Source organism: Atractosteus spatula, chromosome 9 (genome assembly GCF_055471065.1).
Source record: "Atractosteus spatula isolate fAtrSpa1 chromosome 9, fAtrSpa1.hap1, whole genome shotgun sequence".
NCBI lineage: Eukaryota > Metazoa > Chordata > Actinopteri > Semionotiformes > Lepisosteidae > Atractosteus > Atractosteus spatula.
In genome coordinates this window covers 46170111-46189500 of record NC_142714.1, presented here as the reverse complement: position 1 = coordinate 46189500, position 19390 = coordinate 46170111, and the positions used below count along the sequence as shown (strand labels likewise).

The window sequence follows — 19390 nt, the reverse complement described above, 5'->3', positions numbered from 1 at the left end:
TAAGTGTTCAAGGTGATTGAAATTATAAATGACATTATGTTCTAATACAGAACTACAGAATACTACTACATACAGAAACTAGCACATAATTAAATCAATTTAGCTTCAACTGTTGCAGTTTAGATGCTTAGATGCATATGGTATCTGGGGGTAAACTTCAAAATGTTCCAAACAATTTAAGATTCTCACAAAGACATTTTGATCCATTCTTTCTGTAATGGTTACTGAATTTAAATAATTTAACATTAAAATATAATTTTTATTTGTTTTTGTAATGGAGATTATTCATACCATAACACTAGTTATTTAATGTTTTTAATCTTTGTCATCAATAATAAAATATAAGCATTTAAGTTGAAAAATAAGAAGCTTATGTAAAACGTCACAGTAGCTTAGCTATGGACACAAACAGAACTGTTTTTATCTTTAACGTTTATAGAGTTTATAATCCAATTGCTTCACTGTGTATTAATTGGTACTTTTGGAAGACATAATGTTTTGGGTTTATGTTTTCTATCAATCAATGAATATGTCTCTTTTGAATCCAAGGGAACATTATTTCTTATGATTTTTAACCGAACTAAACCAAGAAGAAAGATGTTTTTAAAAAAGAAAATTCATCAATCACACTGAGGACAGAAAAACAGTAAAGAAAAATGTAATCCTGAACAAGCTGAAACATGTGCAAATGATTTATTTTAACATATTTTAGCTTGCAAAGTCTTCAACAATAGCAGTACCACACCTTAAAAACAGATGGCCTTGATATAGAAAAGAGAAATCAAGATGAATCTTTTTTGTCCATATTTTAACCTTTTCAAGGGTATCCAAACTGTGAAATGATCTCTGCCAGCTGGATACCAAGGCACCAGTCCAATTCAGTTTCTCAAGGTAAATTCAGCATATAGACTTACAGTAAGACTCTAGGGGTAATTTATTACTTGACAAAAAAAAACTGCACATACTCTCATGTAAGAAGAAACTTGGAACTTGTATAGTACAGGTCTATTCAAACTTTCTTTTGCAATGTGGATTATTTTACATGAATATCACAGATAATTTCTTGCCATGTTGAAAGGTGTTCTAAAGCAATGCAAATCAGGTCACTTTGCTTAAACTTAGCTGCTGGTTTGAGTCAATAATTATCTGTTAAACACCTTCAGCTTCCACTGGTTATACTGTATGTTTTTATAAAGCATACCATACCATAGCTACCACCTACCTGTATTTTCCATTTAAATTATTAAATTAAGTCCCTGTTACCTAAAGGTGTGTATAAACCATTTAGTACTTGCAACAGTTGAGCAAACACACATTTGACTGGGGATTTTCCTTAAAAGAAGTGCAGTACACATTAAATAAGATGAAAACAACACCATGGCCTCTATAACTAATTTAAACTGAAAGTGAAAATCATATTCTGTATAACAACGCATTACTAAAGGTGTTCTGTTCCCAGCTGTTAGGTTAAATTCATAATCTTGTGCTACTGAACCACATTTGCCATGATACACACATATAATGGTCTATTTAGTGTCTAACTACAAAACGTGTCTGGTTTGATACAGCAAATTGTGTTCTTTAACATTTTGTTTCCTTATTTTTTTGCATTTTGGTATTTTGATACCAAAGACAATATGCTCAAGCACCTGTTTTCCAGATTCAGTCTTTCAATAATTCCTAAAGTTTTGGTTAACAAACACCAACAATTAATCACTCTTTGTTCATGCTAAATGAGCATTTTGCTGGCCTTATTATCAGGTATGTGGCAGATTAGGTGAAGTACTTTATGAATGTTCTACTCAAAATAATTCAGTAGCAACAGGTGGCCACTGAAAAACATCAGCACGTTTGGGCTTCATCTCTGAATTTTTTATTTTATTTTTTTTTTATTAAAAAGGGCTCTCTCTACTTCTGCTCTGGTATGTAACCACTGTACAGAGTGGAGTGATGAAAAAGGCTACTTGTATCAAACCCTTCCCAGGGACCTGTTTCCCCATTTACCTTTTTTCAAGAAGAAAAATGGTCAGGGTGCACACCAGAAACTGTGCCTTTCTGACCCTGTTATCTGAACTCCTTTTCTGTATAGGACCACTGTGTACCTCATTTTCAAAAGAACATTTCCTCATTTTTACAGCAATTCCTATTTTGCTGGCGTTGGGGGTCGGGGGTGGGGGGACCTCACTCTTCTCTTGTCGAGCTGTCCTCCATAGCCGTTAGGGCCTCCAGGCTGAGTCCGCCATTGTTCTGTATAGTAGAAAAAGTGACGACGGTGTGCAGCAGGATGAGGACCAGCACACACAGTTTGAGTCTGCTGTTGCACAACCGAGAGGCTGCCGACACAGGTAGAGAAGACCGATGGTGAGACGTGGTGGAGTCCATGAATTTGGTAGACGCATTGCAGACACCATCCACCGATGGATCACAGGAGCTCCATCTGACATCGCAACATTCTGGTTCTGCATTGGTTAAATGGTTTTCTAGTAGCCCTATCATACAGACAAGAGAAATGAGTTAAAATGTACCATGCAGAAAATGCGCTTGTGAAGGCAAGCTTTTGTAATGTGCAGTTGTCTTACCTGAGGTGAATTACCTGAACAAGTATGGATTACAAGGGGGGGATGGGGTTCTAAAGAAATGCTTCTTAAAAACATTAGCAATTGTCTCTCAGTAAACAAAAAAGTGAAAAAAATAATGATTACAGAAAAATAATTTATCATACAGATAAAAAAATAATGTTGCCTAAAAGTCAAACATCAATTAGATTTTACATTTAGTATTTATTTCTGTGAAATGAAAGTGATTAAAAACTCCTACTTTCTGCGTACCCCACCAGATACTTTCCCTATACTAGTGCATAACATGAAAGGAGCCCTCAGATTTCTCATGACTTGGGGATTTTGAGCTTCATATTTAATATTACACTGATTTTTAGGTTCACTGTGTGAATACTGACATATTTTGAAACTCTGGACTCTGGAAACACTTAGAACAGGTGTAAAGGATACACAGTTTATTTTTATTTCTTTAGTGCACACCACAAAGGGAATGTTTAATATAAATTGATGTATTTCTTTAGTTTGTTAAAAAAATAAAGTAGCAAAATCACAATCTATTACTGTTTCTAGAAAATAAAACATAATACCTTCCAAATGCTGGTTAATGATCTGTTTAAAAAGTAATTTGTGCCTACAAAAAGGAAGAGTTATATTATTTCTGTTGTACTATAAGAAGTGCTTTTTTCTACACAGAATCAAATATTACATGCATTCACTCAAAACATATGGAAACAGTAAAAGAAAAAAAATGTTGTGATTAAGGTTAGGTTGGACATACTGAAGCAATGAAAAAATACAAGATGTTTTATGAGTGAGGTTAAATGTTTGGACTTCTTCTATAAACACATTTTAAAGACATTTTACATTTTAAAAGACACAATTCATAACCCGCTTCACCTTTAACATTATCGGTAATAGTAATAATAAATATATTGTAATATAATTAAATTATAATTCAATCTATGTAGCTGGAAGTAGTTCTTCAAAAAAATCAAATTGCACACATACAAACTGCTTTAACACTTTTCCAATATACAAAATAAAGGCTGGTTGCTAGGCATCCATTGTGGAGGTCCCAAAAAATACAGCCAAGATGCCTTTTTTTCATAATGCTCCTGGAGTAATAAAAAAAGTTTTCTGGCTGTGCTTTTCAGTGAATACTTAGCCTTGTACTGTAAATAGATAACAGTGAGGAAGGAAGATATAAGGAATGAAAAGATTAACTTGAATTAGTCTTTCTTTCTCTCCCTCCCCTCTTTCAAGAAAGGTAAAACTTGCTGTCGGACACATTTTTCCAGTAACTTGACCATATATCTATTGTTTTCACGAAAAAGGTAAGAAAAAATTGTACAAATCATCCTATATGTAGTGCAGCTTAATACTCATTTCAAAAGCAGAAAAGAAAAACTTGAATGTAACAGTTTATAATGAGTGGATTAAGCTAAACCTGAAGCCAATAATAATAATAATAATAATAATAATAGGTTGGGAAAAATACTGCTCATTAATTTTATCATACCGAGTAAAACTAAATTAACCATTAAAAGCTTTAATTAAAAGATAAGGTGCCACCCAAATGTAAATGGACAGTGGGTCAGAACTGTCATTTTACTTTAGAATGAAGAAATATTGTTTTTGTGATCACAGCCAGTTTCTGTGTAAGAATTCTAAACTGTGTTTTATTTTCTGCTTCAAATTAGCCAGCTTTTCTTTACTGTAAAGTTCTTTGGTTTACATTTTGAATTTTGACCACAGACTCCAAACACTGAAATTTAACCAAGAGAGGTTGATTATATGTTCAGGGTTCTAGAATGAATATCTTATTACATTACAGTTTTTAAACATAAACCTAACTAACAAGAGAAACAAGTCAACCGGCATCAATTGTCCAAGTACTTGTGATCCTTCAAAATAATGAGGTTCAGAAGTATTAATTTTTTAATTTATCGAAAAAAAATCCTTTGAAGTTTTACTCATGAGTCATGTTTTTTTCACGCAAAATGACTGCTACAGTTGAAAGTGAAAATTCCAATTTAGACCTCACTGTCTTGGTTCTTTTGGAGGGCACTGTAAGAGTTGTAGTGTGCTTTAAAATGTAGAGAGTTATACAGTCTCTGATTGATTTCGATGATGATTTCCACAGACATAGTGCTGCAAAAGAGAAAGTTCTGTTGGGGCCTGGTCAAAATAGACCTGAATCAGAATATTTCACACTAAGAGCAGGATTGTACTCATGCTCTTTCTGAGCTTTATACACTGTGAGAATCCTTAAATCTTCTGCGTTTCAAAGGAGCTAATGCAATAAACAGAGGTCAAGGGCTATGTGTTGATTACTTGTAGTTACCACACAATCTGCAGAATTCTGGAAATACCTTAAATGAAAACCTTGGAAGTAAGGCTTAAAAGTGGTGTAATCATAAGGCATGTACAGTATCAATATTTCAGTATCTGTCAGGAAGAGCAAGACTCTTAAGTGAGCAATTTTACACAGGTAAAGGAAGTATACCCATGTTACATTACTACAATAATACACTTTGACACTGTAGAATTGTTTAGTACTCTATACTTTTTTTATAGAACTAGTCCCTTAACCGGAATTGGTTGTAGCGAAGAGATGCACCAAAGCAAGGCTACCTTGCTCAAAGGACAATAATGAATTGTTGAGCCCAGTCCAAAAACCTTCCAAACTAGGTGGAGAGGCACAATTTGGAATGGCCGATCAAACCCAAACTACATGCTTTTGGGATGTGGGCAGGAACCAAAGCACCTGGTAAAAGCACAGGCGAACACAAGGAGAACATGCCAACTCCACACAGACAGGTGCCAAAGGCCAGAGTCAAACCCAGGACCCTGGAGCTGTGAGGCAACAGTGCTAACCACCATGCCACTTCTCTGCTGACAGAATGGTGTATTCTGTATGTTCTGCAAAATAAAAGCAGAGCTTAAGGTGAGATCATTATGTTAAACAGTAAGGGTTGCACAGGAACAGCATGGGAAAGGAAGGCTGAACAAAGAGTATTACATTTTATTCTTCTACCAGATATTCCTTCGTACAAAGTAGAAAGGTTTGTATTTTGGTTTTATAGAATGCCAAAAGAATGTGAGAATGGTGAATATGTTTCTGTTGTGTAACTAATGCAACTTTCTACCCCCATTTTCTAAATATTCATTGCTCTGAAAAGTAGTATGTTTGCCTTTTAAAGTCTCATCAGTCAGCTCCTTCTTTTGCTTTGAAGTATATTTTAGGTCAACAGATTTCAAATGAATCCTTTCGCAAAACTCTTTGACACAATAATTGAAGGCAGAAACATTATTGATACAGCATAATGCTGCAGTCAAATGAAGTAACTAGCCAAAAGGGTTGTGAAATGATAATAAGCTACTGTTATAATATAGGTGCCTGCAGTGGGGAATTAAATCTTCCTTGCTATAAAGAAGCTTTTGAATCTTGACAGTAAACTGAAAATGTTGAGGAAATTGAAAGAGGCACACAATGGAGCTTTCTCAAGGTTATATAGTTTACAGACAATTACACCGTAGGACACTTCTCCTTTAAACCATTGTGCTTTTTTCTTCTGGACTCTGAATAATGCTGAATGCTGATTCTGTATAACAATGTCATTCGTAATCTCTTTTTATTTCAAAAGTTGTGATCACTTAGAGAACAAATACAGCTTTTAGGAACATGATTTCTCAGGTATTTACAGTAGAATAGGACACATTTCTAGATTTTGTTCTATATTATATTCACTGCTTATGCTATCATGTACTGTAAATGATTAATATTTTTGACATTTACTTACAGCTTTTCATCTCAAAGGATCCTAAACCACTTTACATATAAGGAGAGTACCCACTTCATCAACCACTTAAGTGCAGCACCCACCCAAGTGACACAAAGCAGTAATTATCTGCTAGCGGCCCCCACTACAACCGAATATGTGAAGTAACTAATTGCTTCAACACATTAATCAAGGGTGAACTTAAGGAATACATAATTTGATTGTTTAAACTGTGGAAAGTGGAAATTAGCCTGGACACTGGCGTTAGCAATCCTACTCTTTTCAAAAGTGTTACAGAAGGACCAAGTAGTAAGGACCTCATCTCATCTGAAGGATGCGGCTCCTACAACACATCATCCCTGGTTACCACATTGGGGCATTGGTTTGGTCGGTTTGAAAACTCTGGCCTGAAGGCAAAGGTTACCTAGTTTTCCTTGGAGATCTCCCATCCTAGTATTGATTAGGCTTGCTTAGCATCTGAGATCTGACGAGTTCAGATTACAGGAAGATAATGTGTATGTTATGGGATCTAATTTATCACTGCTGCTTCACCATCCAATTATTATAATGATATAAAGAAGCAAGCAACATCTACTTACACAGATCACTTACCTGTACAGATGAAACTTGATAATCCACCATAGACTAGGTCATCGTTGTCTGGTAACACAAATGGGCACCTGGTCTGGACTTCCAGACAGTATTGCTTGCAGGGAATTCTGTGGTGGCACTGACTATGGGTGGCGTTAAAATATTCCGAGCATAACCAGGCTTTGTAGACTGACTGTAAGAAAAAGAAAAAAAACTGTAAGACTTCAACACATACATAAATAAAAACCTTGTATACATACAATAATACAATAATTCAAATGTACCTCTCTCAAGTGAAAGTTTCCGTTTAAAACAAGAGTATGTATTTTCCTCATTACAGCATATAAAGCTGTTTCTTGAAAAAATATATATGGTTATTTTGTTTACCTTTAAATTTGACATGCACATTTTTGTAATGCAAGTTTACGGTTTGTGTTTTGTAATGCAAGGTTAAGGATGTGTTTAGTTTATGATTGCAATACCATAAGTGAATAGAACAAAAATATGAACTGTATAAGCTAAACACATCCTGTTCCTACATGCATTTCCTACAAGATACTGTATTTATAAATCATCTTATCAGTCCTCTGTCTCTCTAAAAATAGAACTTAGTAAACTTCATTGGCAGTGCTTTTTTTAAGTGTCTCCTTTTACTGCTAGTACATGTTTATTAGTAAATAATGGATTTATTCACTGTACTTCAGCAAATGCTAAAGTATTTTCACCACCATTTTTATGATCTTTGTTTCCTTTGAAGCTTAAAAATGCTGATTTCTTTTTGGCAACTACTGTAGCTGTTACAGTCTTTTCTTAAGGTGTGTAACATGTTATGGTTTAGATAACACCTAGTGTAGCATTTGTTTGTTTTGTTTCAAACTGTATTGCCAAATTAATCCCTTGTTCACAAATAACACTTCTTTTAATCTCTTGTTCAAAAGAACAAAAGAGTTTCACAACCTCCTAAGGTAACTGTCCATGCTATTCGTTTAGATAAAATGTAATATTGCTACGAGCATTCAATTTTGAAAGTGCATGTAACAACAAAATCTGAAACACAAAATACAAATTTATTTCTGTATATTATTGGAGCTATTGTGGTATGTTTTCCATTCCAAATTTGACATTTGTGGCTTCATTCTAATTGTTGGAAAACTGGATATCTGATTAATTTTCAGTGGATTGTCAGTTTCAGTTTCAGTCATTTTGACACAGGTGGAGAAACACACCATTTGATCACTGAACATAAATGATATTTCATCTTTCAGACTTTCAATTATTGAAAATACTGATACACTACTAAGAACATTTTTAATGATAATAGGACTTAACCAGAGTTACAGAGAGGCCCACAGTACAATAACCATTAGACTACAATAACAGGGTCTGAAAAATTAAAATACAAACTAGTTTTGTTTAGACTTCTAGAGAACCACTATTTGACTTTAGACAGCTGCAGCCATGGTAACAGTGAGCTATATTGCCCAGTATACCTTTATCCACTGAATTCATGACTGCTCCCTTGTAGCATGTGGTAAACTTCCTTATACAGTAGCTGCTAACAACTTAATCCCTAAAAAAGACTAAATTTCCACTTCAATCTGTAAAACAGGAATAAAATGTCAAGTGCTGAACTTCAAATGTATCAACCTCCAATTAAAACCAAAACTACTTCAGAATATAAATATTCCTTAATAAAATAGCTGAATAGCAGTAAAATAAATAAACATTACAATAATGCAGTGTGAGATTTTTTTTTTCAATTACCCTGTAGCCAGATTAAAAAGTACTAATTATTTCCTTATGATTAATACCAATCTAAATAGCAAAGATGGGTTTCTGACCTTGGACAAACTAAAAGACAGTGTTATTTTCAAATTATGTTATTCAGATGTAGAAAGGACTTTTCAATTTAAAATGTAACCTTCATATTGATTTTAGGATGAAATCAGGTGTTTATTTAGAAGCATAAAAGCAAAATCTTTACATATTTATTTTGCAAGTATTTCATTTGACTTCTCTGTGTGAGCTAAAATAATAGACATTACATGTGAAACTGAGTATATCTGTTTGTGTGCCAGTTTTCTTTCAAGAGGTGATATTTTGATCAAGAGGGTGCCTGAGGTGTCAGCTGTTCATAAAGAGATTGTTTTTCTTTCAAGCCGACAACGACAGAGACAAACAAGAGCATCTCCATCAATAAGGACTATCATCACGTGCTCTCTGCTTTGCTGGATGTCTTTCCTGATATTTCAACACTCAGATCCATCTTTCTAGTGTCTGGGTATGTCATCAGCTGGCACTGGATGTAGTTAGCCAGATAATGCTAATCTTTTCTTTAAGTCAGAGATCATTTTGTAGAGAATCAATGGGAAGACAGAAACATACTGTACACCTGAAGGGATGCACCCATTTCAAATGTAGATGACACTTGATTAAAAATATGCATCCTTGCTGATGCACCTTCATGTTAACAGACACAGTGTGATTTTAATAATAGTTCTCTAGAACTCAAGAAGTATGTTTTCTATTACCATTTTATTACCATAATCTATTTTTTGTTACTCTTGGGGCATTATAAAAAACATTTTAAAACCATGATGAACTGTAAAACTGAACATATTTTATCATGTTTCTGAACAATATTTTTACTTGAAATGTAAATAAAGCATACAAAGAGTTACCTAAATTTCAAAATTTCAAATGTTTTGTAGAGTATCAAAGTCAGTTATAAACAGTATTGTTAGAGTTTTTGTTATAATTCAAACAGAAATTAAATTTTGGTTATAACGGATTTTCTTAAAGCTTTACATTGCACAAATGAGGGCTGTTTGTCTTAAAGTTAAAAGGTTGAAAAAACCTCAAGAGAACCACAATTTCTCCAGCCTTTGTTCTCTGCATTAATCATACAGGATGTTGCAGGTTTCTCATGGAATTTCGTCACTTCTTATTTGACTACTTCTCAATACTGAGAAAGTTCATTTATAAGATCCCATCACATTTGGTAAATGCAGTTGTCTGTGCAGAAGCTTGTCTTTAAATCATCATTATATTGAGCCGAGAGAAGTATTTGGATTGTCTTAATTTTAAAAGAAGTTTTGTGTACTGTATGTTGTAATGTAAAATCAAATCACAACAATGGTAATCCAATATATTTTTTACTGTATATAAATAAAAAGGCAGAAAAAAGCTCCCTCTTAATGATTTCTACCTCGATGGACACAGACTTCTTTAAAAATGCAATATTAATATTTTTATGAAGCTTTTAAGAAATATGTTCTTGTTTGTTTCATTATTTAACAGTGTTTTGGCAGGCGTCCTGTCATTGGTTTTCAGAGCTCATCTTTAAAAAAATGGCCGCTTCATGATGTGTCACAAACATTTTCAAAATTATTTTTAGGCGATTTAAAATTACTGCTGTGATAAAAGTCTAATACTGATATATTAACTGATAAATGGGGTTCTGTATCATAGAAATAACAAGTTAGCACATATTCTGTGTACACAGAAATCAATTAATGGCACAACCCTTTGTGTATATATTTACAGGTAAGAAGTAATGGCTATACAATGAAAAGGTCATTATAACCTTTCTCTGCAAGAAATGAGATTTTAAACTGATTTTTAAATTTTACTGTAATTAAGTGAAAGTAAAGTGTCTGAAAGAGGTTTTTATATTTGCTTTCTTATAAGGGACATAGCACCCTGAAAGAGCTGTAGCCAAGAAAATTCCCAAGAAGTACTCATTTGTGACAAGAGGAGACTAAAAGTTTGGTACTGTAACTTTTAATAAGACAGCCATAAAGTCACTGCAGTGTTATGGAAATTAAGATATTGTTTTCAAAACGGAGAACTTTGTAGCTGGCAGGTTACAAGGAACAAAAAACCCCATCACTGACATAATCCAGACCAGTCAAGGTCATAGAAAACATTTTACTGAAGAAAAAAGCAAATTGATTGTACTTATTGTAATCTGTAAAATGTGCGGCACTGAATACATTTAGATTTTTAAATCTCTCTTGACATAATTTAACAAAAGGTACTCACAATTAGATGAACACTTTACCAGTGCAAAGGTAAGACTTTTTTTTCCAGTGGATTGAAATACAAAGAAAACCCCTCTCAGCTGGCAAGACAGGATACCCCTTTCAACTTTCAGAAATATATTTCCAACATGTGCCACTCTTTTGAAGTTAAAAATGACAGTGCATATTACACGATTCTACATCAATCAGAACAAGACTATCATGGGTCCACTGGAGACCCCTGTACCGTTTTTACTATTTTAAAATGCTGCAGCGACTTTGATCTGGATTAGTGCTGCAGAATAGTATTCTCCTTTGAAGAACTAATGGGGGGGACACAAGTCTCTAAGCTCTTCAGATATTATTCTGTGGCTTTTAGAGAGATAATCAATGTGGAGCTGTATTAAGACATATTCATTGTGCAGTTTTATTCACAACGAAATTCAGACCACAGATCTTGTCTTTTTTTCCTCTATCAGAAATCAGTGCCATTTCACCTGTCAAGTCTAAATGATTATGAAATCATTCATTGTCAGCATAGCTCAAGACTACCTTCTTTTGAATTTAATTTTAAACTGCATTACTTAGGCAGTGCTTATTCTCATCAATGTCAAAGGTACAGTTCCTTTTTTGTAGAAGACGATCTTGCATCAATTCTCAGCTTCGAAGGGGATCTTTTATGCTATGACAAGGGAAGAGGAGGACTATGATCTGTGTTCATAATCTTTTAGTATTACACTTTGAGAAATTGATTTATCTTTGATGATTGTTTTTCGTGGACACACTCCAGGTTTTTTTTTTGAAGAAGCTCAGGGGCAGATGTTGCTGGGGTCTTTTTATCTGCTTGGCAAAAACATTATAAAAACCTAAGCCAGAGATGTATGCTAAATTGGGGGCAATTTCAATTTGAAAAACTGATGTAAATATATAACACCTTGGCTTTATTTTGGAACTGCTAAAGCAAGGCAAGCAGCAAATTCTAATTAATACAGAATAGAATTTAATAAGTTTCCCTGGAAGCCGTTTTTTCCATGAATGTATCCAAACAATGCAATTCAACATTACGTGTGGTTCCTATTTTTGCAAAAAAGCTGAGTCTGAATAGTCAGCCATATTATTAACCTCAGAATAAGACAATTTTGGAAGATATGTGTAAGACTAAAACATTAAGAACTGAACCCTGTGCTTTCTTCAGACAGCTTGGCCTTAGATATACAGTATGAGCCATAATTCTCTGGGAATCTCACTGGGACTGTACATTATTTCAAAATCTGCAGGACAACTTCTAAAGAAAAGATAAAGGGAATGCATCTCTGATTCAGCAATTGTAGGAAAGTAAGTGTTGGACACCAGAGATGTTAAGTTAATAAATCTGAATAGAATTTCAGCTGTAATACAATGTGATTTTTGAAAAGATCTCAAAGTGAAAAAAGAAAAAAAAACCTTAGGTCACAACCAGGGCTTCAAACACATCTGATAATTTATTTGGTTATGTACTCTATCAATGACATAACTGCTAAAGTACTTGAAACAATCTCTTGCCATTGTGATTAAGATACAAGGTCATAAATATGTCATTTCTCCATTAATAAAATGTGTTACACATGTATTTTAGCACGCTGTCCACACTTCTTCAAGTCCTTAAGATAATATACTGTATTTAAGAGTGTTTTATCACATAGTGATGTTACTTTTGTACATGTGTTTTTGATTTTTTTTATGGTTTTGCAATAGTCAAAGTTTCCTTTTTACTCAAATTAAAGAGGACAGAAGGAGGTTGTAATTTTTACTTTTTTCACAATGCTGTTTTTGGTCATATTGTCATTATCTCAAGATTAGAAATGCAATCCAGAAAATGGAATAAGAAGAAAACTGGGAGCATATCCACTATTTTTTTCAAAAAATATATACAAAACAATAAACAATATGTTGTATCTTAGCTTGATAATAAAATAATAGCTTTGATTAGAACTGATGATTGGATTTCAACTTGCTATTTTATTCTTTATACAATGTTTTTATGATAAAAAAATCACTTAAGACTGGAAACATTTAATCTAAATAGAAATATTTTGAAGGTAATGTAAAGACTCCAATCTAATCACCAATTCCAAAAATGCCGCTTTAATCTATCCGTGTTTTTTTAGAAAACAGTCTGCTTAAATCATAGCCCAATATTTTAATATGCTACATTTCTATCTAAAATATGTAATTCTGCAATTTCATCAATTTTTTTCTGGAATTTCTTATCTCTCTAGATCTTTGGTATCAAATATTTGCATACATATTCATATTTTTTTGTCAGTTCTCATTTCAGAAACCACAAAAGGCACCTCTCCAAAAAGGCCTAAATCACTATTCTGTGACTGTAACTGTACTATACAATTATATCTTCTACTTGGCATAATAAATATCTATCCATTCTATCCATTTCTTCATTATTATTCCTGGTAAAAGTAGAGACAGACTGGATCCCATCCTGGAATCATAGAATTCAATGCAGAAAAACACATTGAATGGGACACCAGTCTGTTGCAGGGGTATAATGGATATAAAAAGAAAAAATAGTGAGAAGGAGCCTTTGGTGATTTTCTGGCAGCATTTATACTTTGACAGGGAGCTTAACAACACAAGTGCTGCTAGTGCAACTAATATTTTGTACCAAGGAGTATGACTTGTTTGAAAAGAAATCAGCTAGTTCACCAAGCCAGTCAGCAATCGTCCATGTCTAAGGGCTTGCAATGGTTTGTACTAGTCGATAATCTTTAATTGGTAAAGGGATTGCCTAGAGCATTTGAAAAAACTTAAGGTAGAAATCTGGTAGGCACTGACAAGCTTCCCTGACCCTGCGTAGAAATATCATACGTGATTAAAATAATGGCAACATCAATACAGTTCTGTGGTAGTGAGAGTTTAGCTCCTGTGACAGCAGAATCAAAAAAGAGGATTTGATTTTGTGCTACAGAGCAATTCCACAGATTACCACAATGGAGGCCTATGTTTGTCAATGGCTGATTTTCTAAAGATGTCTTCATGATATCACAGCTCCAGGTGCATGTTACCATTGAAATAAAAATCTCACATAGCTAATTCACATTTACTAATAACTCCATAAATAGCTGCATAATTGTCCCTTGCTGTAAATCAACACTCCAGAATGCTATGTCACCTGGTCTAGTCCAGAATGAACTGTGACTAATGTTAAATCATTACATGTTAGTATTTAGCTGTTGACAAATACAGTCATGCATAGCAGTGTAATTGCTCGAGCAGCAAGCACTTGGCCTTCATGGGTTTACTGATAACTCTATCATTGGAGAATAAACATTTGCACTCTTTAAATCAACCATCAGTCTGATTCAAGACCCATCTGGATGAGAATTTTTATGTGCAGATTTGTTTTGGAGGACATGGCTCTGTAACAGGGTCTATTGGTGTAACAGAATTCTCTCCTTTCTGGGGACAGGCCATGTGGGGCTATGGAGCAAGAGGAGGCATTGTTCAAATCCCAGAGGATATAAGCTGCACTTGTCATATTGGTGTCAAGACTTGGATCATCGCAGCTGATGTCTGTCAGTCTGTGAGATTGCTACAGCGGAGATGGAAGAGGTACAAGAGCTGTAATGCCTACTCCAGGAGTCAGTCTGTTTTCAGCCTCCATGTAGCAGTGGCACATGCAGTGGCTGCTCTTACTGCCTACACAGTGCAGCAACAATACTGCAATCTCACACTTTTTGTATATTTTAGAAATGAAATATAATTCCTGGATGTCAACTCTAAACATATGTCATTCCTTCAAACACAATTTTAATTTAAGATTTGAGATATTTTTCTTGTTGCCTATTTCTCTGGGAATATTTTTAGCTTTACAATTTACATTTTAAGTAGCAAAGTTTTTCCATTTATTCCCTGACAACCAGAGAGACAAGCTCTAAAAAGCCCTTTGAAATAAATGTGACTTTTTTGGAAGTATACTTTGACTCTAGGAAAACGTTAGTGGGTTTAATCCTGTGTGTTGCTTTTCTTTACCATATACAAGGCAATAAAGTAATTGAACAAACATGTATACTGTTTGGCAATTGCAAACAAAATTTTGAAGGATTAATTTATATAGCAAACTAACAAAATGATTGTGGTTGTTTTACACGTTTCTCGATTTTGATAGAACAGAGCATTATATAGTGTGGGATAAACCAAACTATTACGTCTAACATAACATACTGTATGAATTTTACTGAAGTCCAATTAGCGATAAATGGTTGCAAAATATGCCTATTTTATTTTTACCACTCATCAAATTACTTTGTTGTTAAGACTATGAGAATTGGTATGGCTTTCTTTTTCATTACTTTCTTTTTTACTGTGATACCATTACAATCCAGCAGAGGTCATGATTCTAAAACTTTAAAACAGGACTTCTCCCTGTCTGGAATATGAAGTATTGCAACTCAGACTTGAGTTATTTATAAGAGTACTGGCTGCACAGATACCATTCTTGATTTTCTAGTTAACACACAGCTTTGTCTTTATTGGGGTACCTGATTTCAAGGCACTGTTTTACAATGCAAAGTCTTCTAATATGTTAATTAAGGTCCACTACTGAACGAGGGACATGAGCTTTAGCACATCTGGAAATGATTTGCTTTACAGAAAAGTCATAATATATATGTCAATACACAATATACCATGTTACACCAGTCTCAATTCAATACTACTGTTTGCTCTGAGAAACAAAAAGAAAAAAGGTTATTCTGGAAGTATGGGAAATGTGAATTCTTGAAAGACTAATTGCATTTGGATTTTTAAATTAATGGCACCATATAAAATAAAATGTATGTAATACATTTGTCATATTATTGTGTTCATAAAAATATAAAAATGACACAAATTTCTGTGGTCTATTGTACCAGGATAACTGCAATAAATTCTTCAAACGTTTTCAGACATTTTTTTCTACAATGATAATGCTCACTATAGAATACAACCTTAGCGTGTTCGTGTCTTTAATTTTTTAACCGCAATATGGCTTTGACCACATGAGACGAGACACCGGCTGCCGTCACTAATGGGATGCTCTGACCTTATTGACTGTCCTTCCACAGACCACAGCGTTGGCAAGCCCTTTCCATAAAGATGTCTGCTGTCAGGCTTGCAGGGGTTTTTAATAGATTGGCAGAGAATATGAACCTCCATAGCGGGTGTTGTTTCAGGCTGGGCTGAGCTGCCATCCAACAATAACACAGGGAAGGCTTGAAAGCAGCTTTTAATACAGTAGCTCCTTTTCCAAATAATACAGATTATGCTCAGTAACAAAATCAATGTGTGTGTTTTGTAGTTGTCACCCATTAATATATTCAATAGTTAAATATTGTATAAAGTAGACATTGAAGAAAAGATATGTCTTGATGTTTACCAGCTATTTATGAAATATTTCTACAATATTATACATACGTAATATATTTAAGTATATTTATATGCAGTAATGTTAACATTAACATATTATTGAATCATCAATAAATCATGTCTTGCTTGTATCTTTAAATTATGATTGCCAGCCTCAGACTGAATTCCTCATGTACATAGTACAGACTTTAGAAAATGACGAGTATGAACAGTAATATAACAAAAAAAAACATCAACATATGCTATAAGGTTAATATTTGTTAAACATATGCTATATGGTTAATAATGTTGATATTTAAGGTGGAAGGTTATTTTCCACTTAACATAGCAAAAGAAGTTTTTCTATCTGATTTCATAGTTCTAATTTCAGTTTTCCACTTCTTAGAAGGCATTTGTTTTATATCAAACCTCAAAGCTGGAAATGAAAGGAAGAAACTATTCCATAAACATGCACATTGAAAACAGCAGCCTCTCTGAACCATTTTGTGCCAGAGTTGTGATAAAAAACACAAAAGGAATATATTGCAAATGACTCTGAATATGAAGTTAATTATGCCATATCTGATAAATGTGATTTAGCAGTGAATCACTTTAGATTTAGTATCCAGAAAATACTTCATGAGACACACAACACAATCCTACCATTAATACCAGCACTTACAGATACATGTACTGTATATGTACATATACAGTATAAGAGCAGTACTCCAGAGCATAATCTGCAACTGACATTGCTATATAAACGCATTACTGGTCACACAGAAATGATGCCACCCAGACAGTAAAGGGGTACCTCACCTTTAACAGGGGTGCATAAGCTGTGAAAACACACCAGTTTGTTAGTGAAAAACAACCAGATGCTTCTTTCCCTGTCAGAATACCTGGTGTATGAGTTTAATAAAAGAAAAGGGATGGATGCTGAGGTTACCATCTGCCTGGTATTAGAAAACACAAATCTTGGCCCTACCGACAAAAATATACACAGGTGCTGAGTAATGAAAAGTGAAGCTTGCATTATTTTACATTCACTTGTGATGACATATTTTTCCAAAACCTACAAAATTGAAATTTTTACCTTGTGTAACTGCAGCATTACCGATTTACTGATTTTTTTAAGCTGGAGAAAAAGTTAATGACTTTCCACTGAAAAGCTTTGGTTCGCCTCAAACCTGTATTCTGACATTACTTTAAGCCATAGTCATATATTAACTTGAAAAATGCATTCTCACTACAGTTCATAAGTTCATTTGAGCTTTACTTTCATTTTAGCAGTTTTCATGAGCCTTAGCACGGCCTGCCCTCTTCCTGCCATCACCTCCAAAAACAAAAGGAAATGAACCATCAGTTCTATCATTCATTCCATTCCCCATTTGTGTCCATTCCAATTACAATCTTTCTCCTCCACTAGTGAAAATTGGTGTTCTGATTTGCTCAACAGGCAAACTGAGGTCGGTAGTTCAGTCTTGACATTCTTCTGATTTCTGAGTCAACAGGGATCTGGATTGATGGCCTATGACAGGAGTAATGAAGACTGGCAATGCATGGGTCACATACTGCTTTGTGCCACTTTCCTCTCATTCTAAATGGAATCGGTGCAAGAGCTGCTGTGTAAATGTTCACTCATGCCTTGGAGGACTTCTGCTAAGTGGTACCCCCAGGCACTTTCACGATAGGGAATTCACACCACTTGTAGTCTGAAAGTACAATGTGTCAAGACTCAAGCACTAGGTTTTATTGTTTCACAAAGAAGAAAAAGGAAGAACAAACACCAATAGTCATTGAGATGCTGTCCAGTAAAATCCATCCAGTAGAAAGCTGGACACACATTTGCTGTACTGCACAAACATTTCCAAAAACAATGTTTTGGCATATACAAGTCTTCTTCAGGCTTTATCTTTTACAATCTTCCATCTTCCGTCCATCTACATTCTTTCTAGAATGTTCCAGAAACTTTCCTCTCACTTTTTATTATGTATAGTGAAACACGGATGCAAAACTGATTTCTAACAGGTTGAAATGGGCTAAGGTTTAAATTATTGTAAGACCCGGCTTACTTTAGGCTTTAACATAAACACTTACAGTATAAACAATGTTTTATCATTTGTTTATTTTTTGGGAAACATCTCTTCGACAACAATTTATTCTTTCCAAAAGTGCAGATTTGTCACTGTCTGCTCACTCTGTGTCATCTCTATGATAAAACTCTTAAGCATAACAAATTATACTTTTTATTTGAATAGCCAGATGCCATCCTTATTCTTCTGAGTATGTGTGTTGGTACTTTGGTGCCTAGAGCAAAGCAGGTGCAAAACTGGGCCACTTAAGCATGCACTGGTAATATAGGTCAGAATAGGCTGTAAAGAGTGAATCTAAAATAATCAACTTGTCACCAGCCTTCAGTGCTTTTATATGCTCAGATGAATTTCATCTTTTGCTACCACAGAAAATATTTAGTTGTGGGACAGTAACAAATTTAAACAATAAATAAGAGAAACATAACTAACTTTGCAATAAAGAGGGGCCCTCATTTTTATTTAACACTGCTTTTTTTTCTCCTGTGGATAGTTATATCTGGGGACAGTGCAAAACATTGTTTTATCTGTACTTAGATCAACTGCCAGATAACTTACCCTGTCCTACTTTCTGTTTTATTCCGAGGGTCATTATATTAGTATAAGAACTAAGAGACAACCTGGATTGTTTATGAGACCGGATATATCTCAGGCTTCAGCAGGGAGCAATTTTTTCGTCCCGCTGGGTTTAAAACATCACAAGAGTGATGGCTTGTGGGAGAACTTGTTATACAGAGTGGTGAGCGTTGAGTAATGTGTTTAAAAGGAAAAGGGCAGAACAGAAGCTCTGAAGCCTCCCAAATTCTTAAAACCTATCAACTTGGAGCAGCTTTCTTGGAATAATGTGCAAAGCTGCTTGAACTTTTCTATGTGACTCATTGGTGTCGAGTTTATAATCTCAATACATGATTCATACTCGGTTGATATGGCATGAAATGGAAATATAAGCAGAGAGTACTTCT

At 34.4% G+C, this 19390-nt stretch overlaps 1 protein-coding gene across 1 annotated transcript in view; it reads right to left on the bottom strand.

Annotated features, from left to right (window-relative positions):
- Window positions 1-2181: 2181 nt before the first annotated feature.
- nalf2 (NALCN channel auxiliary factor 2) overlaps window positions 2182-19390 on the bottom strand; it is a 111509-nt gene continuing 94300 nt past the window's right edge. Inside the window, exons 2-3 of the mRNA XM_088926047.1 lie at window positions 6953-7124; window positions 2182-2489 (exon numbers count right to left, since the gene is read on the bottom strand). Of these exons, the coding sequence (XP_088782173.1) occupies window positions 2182-2489; window positions 6953-7124 (480 nt within the window). The remainder of the gene's footprint in view (window positions 2490-6952; window positions 7125-19390) is intronic.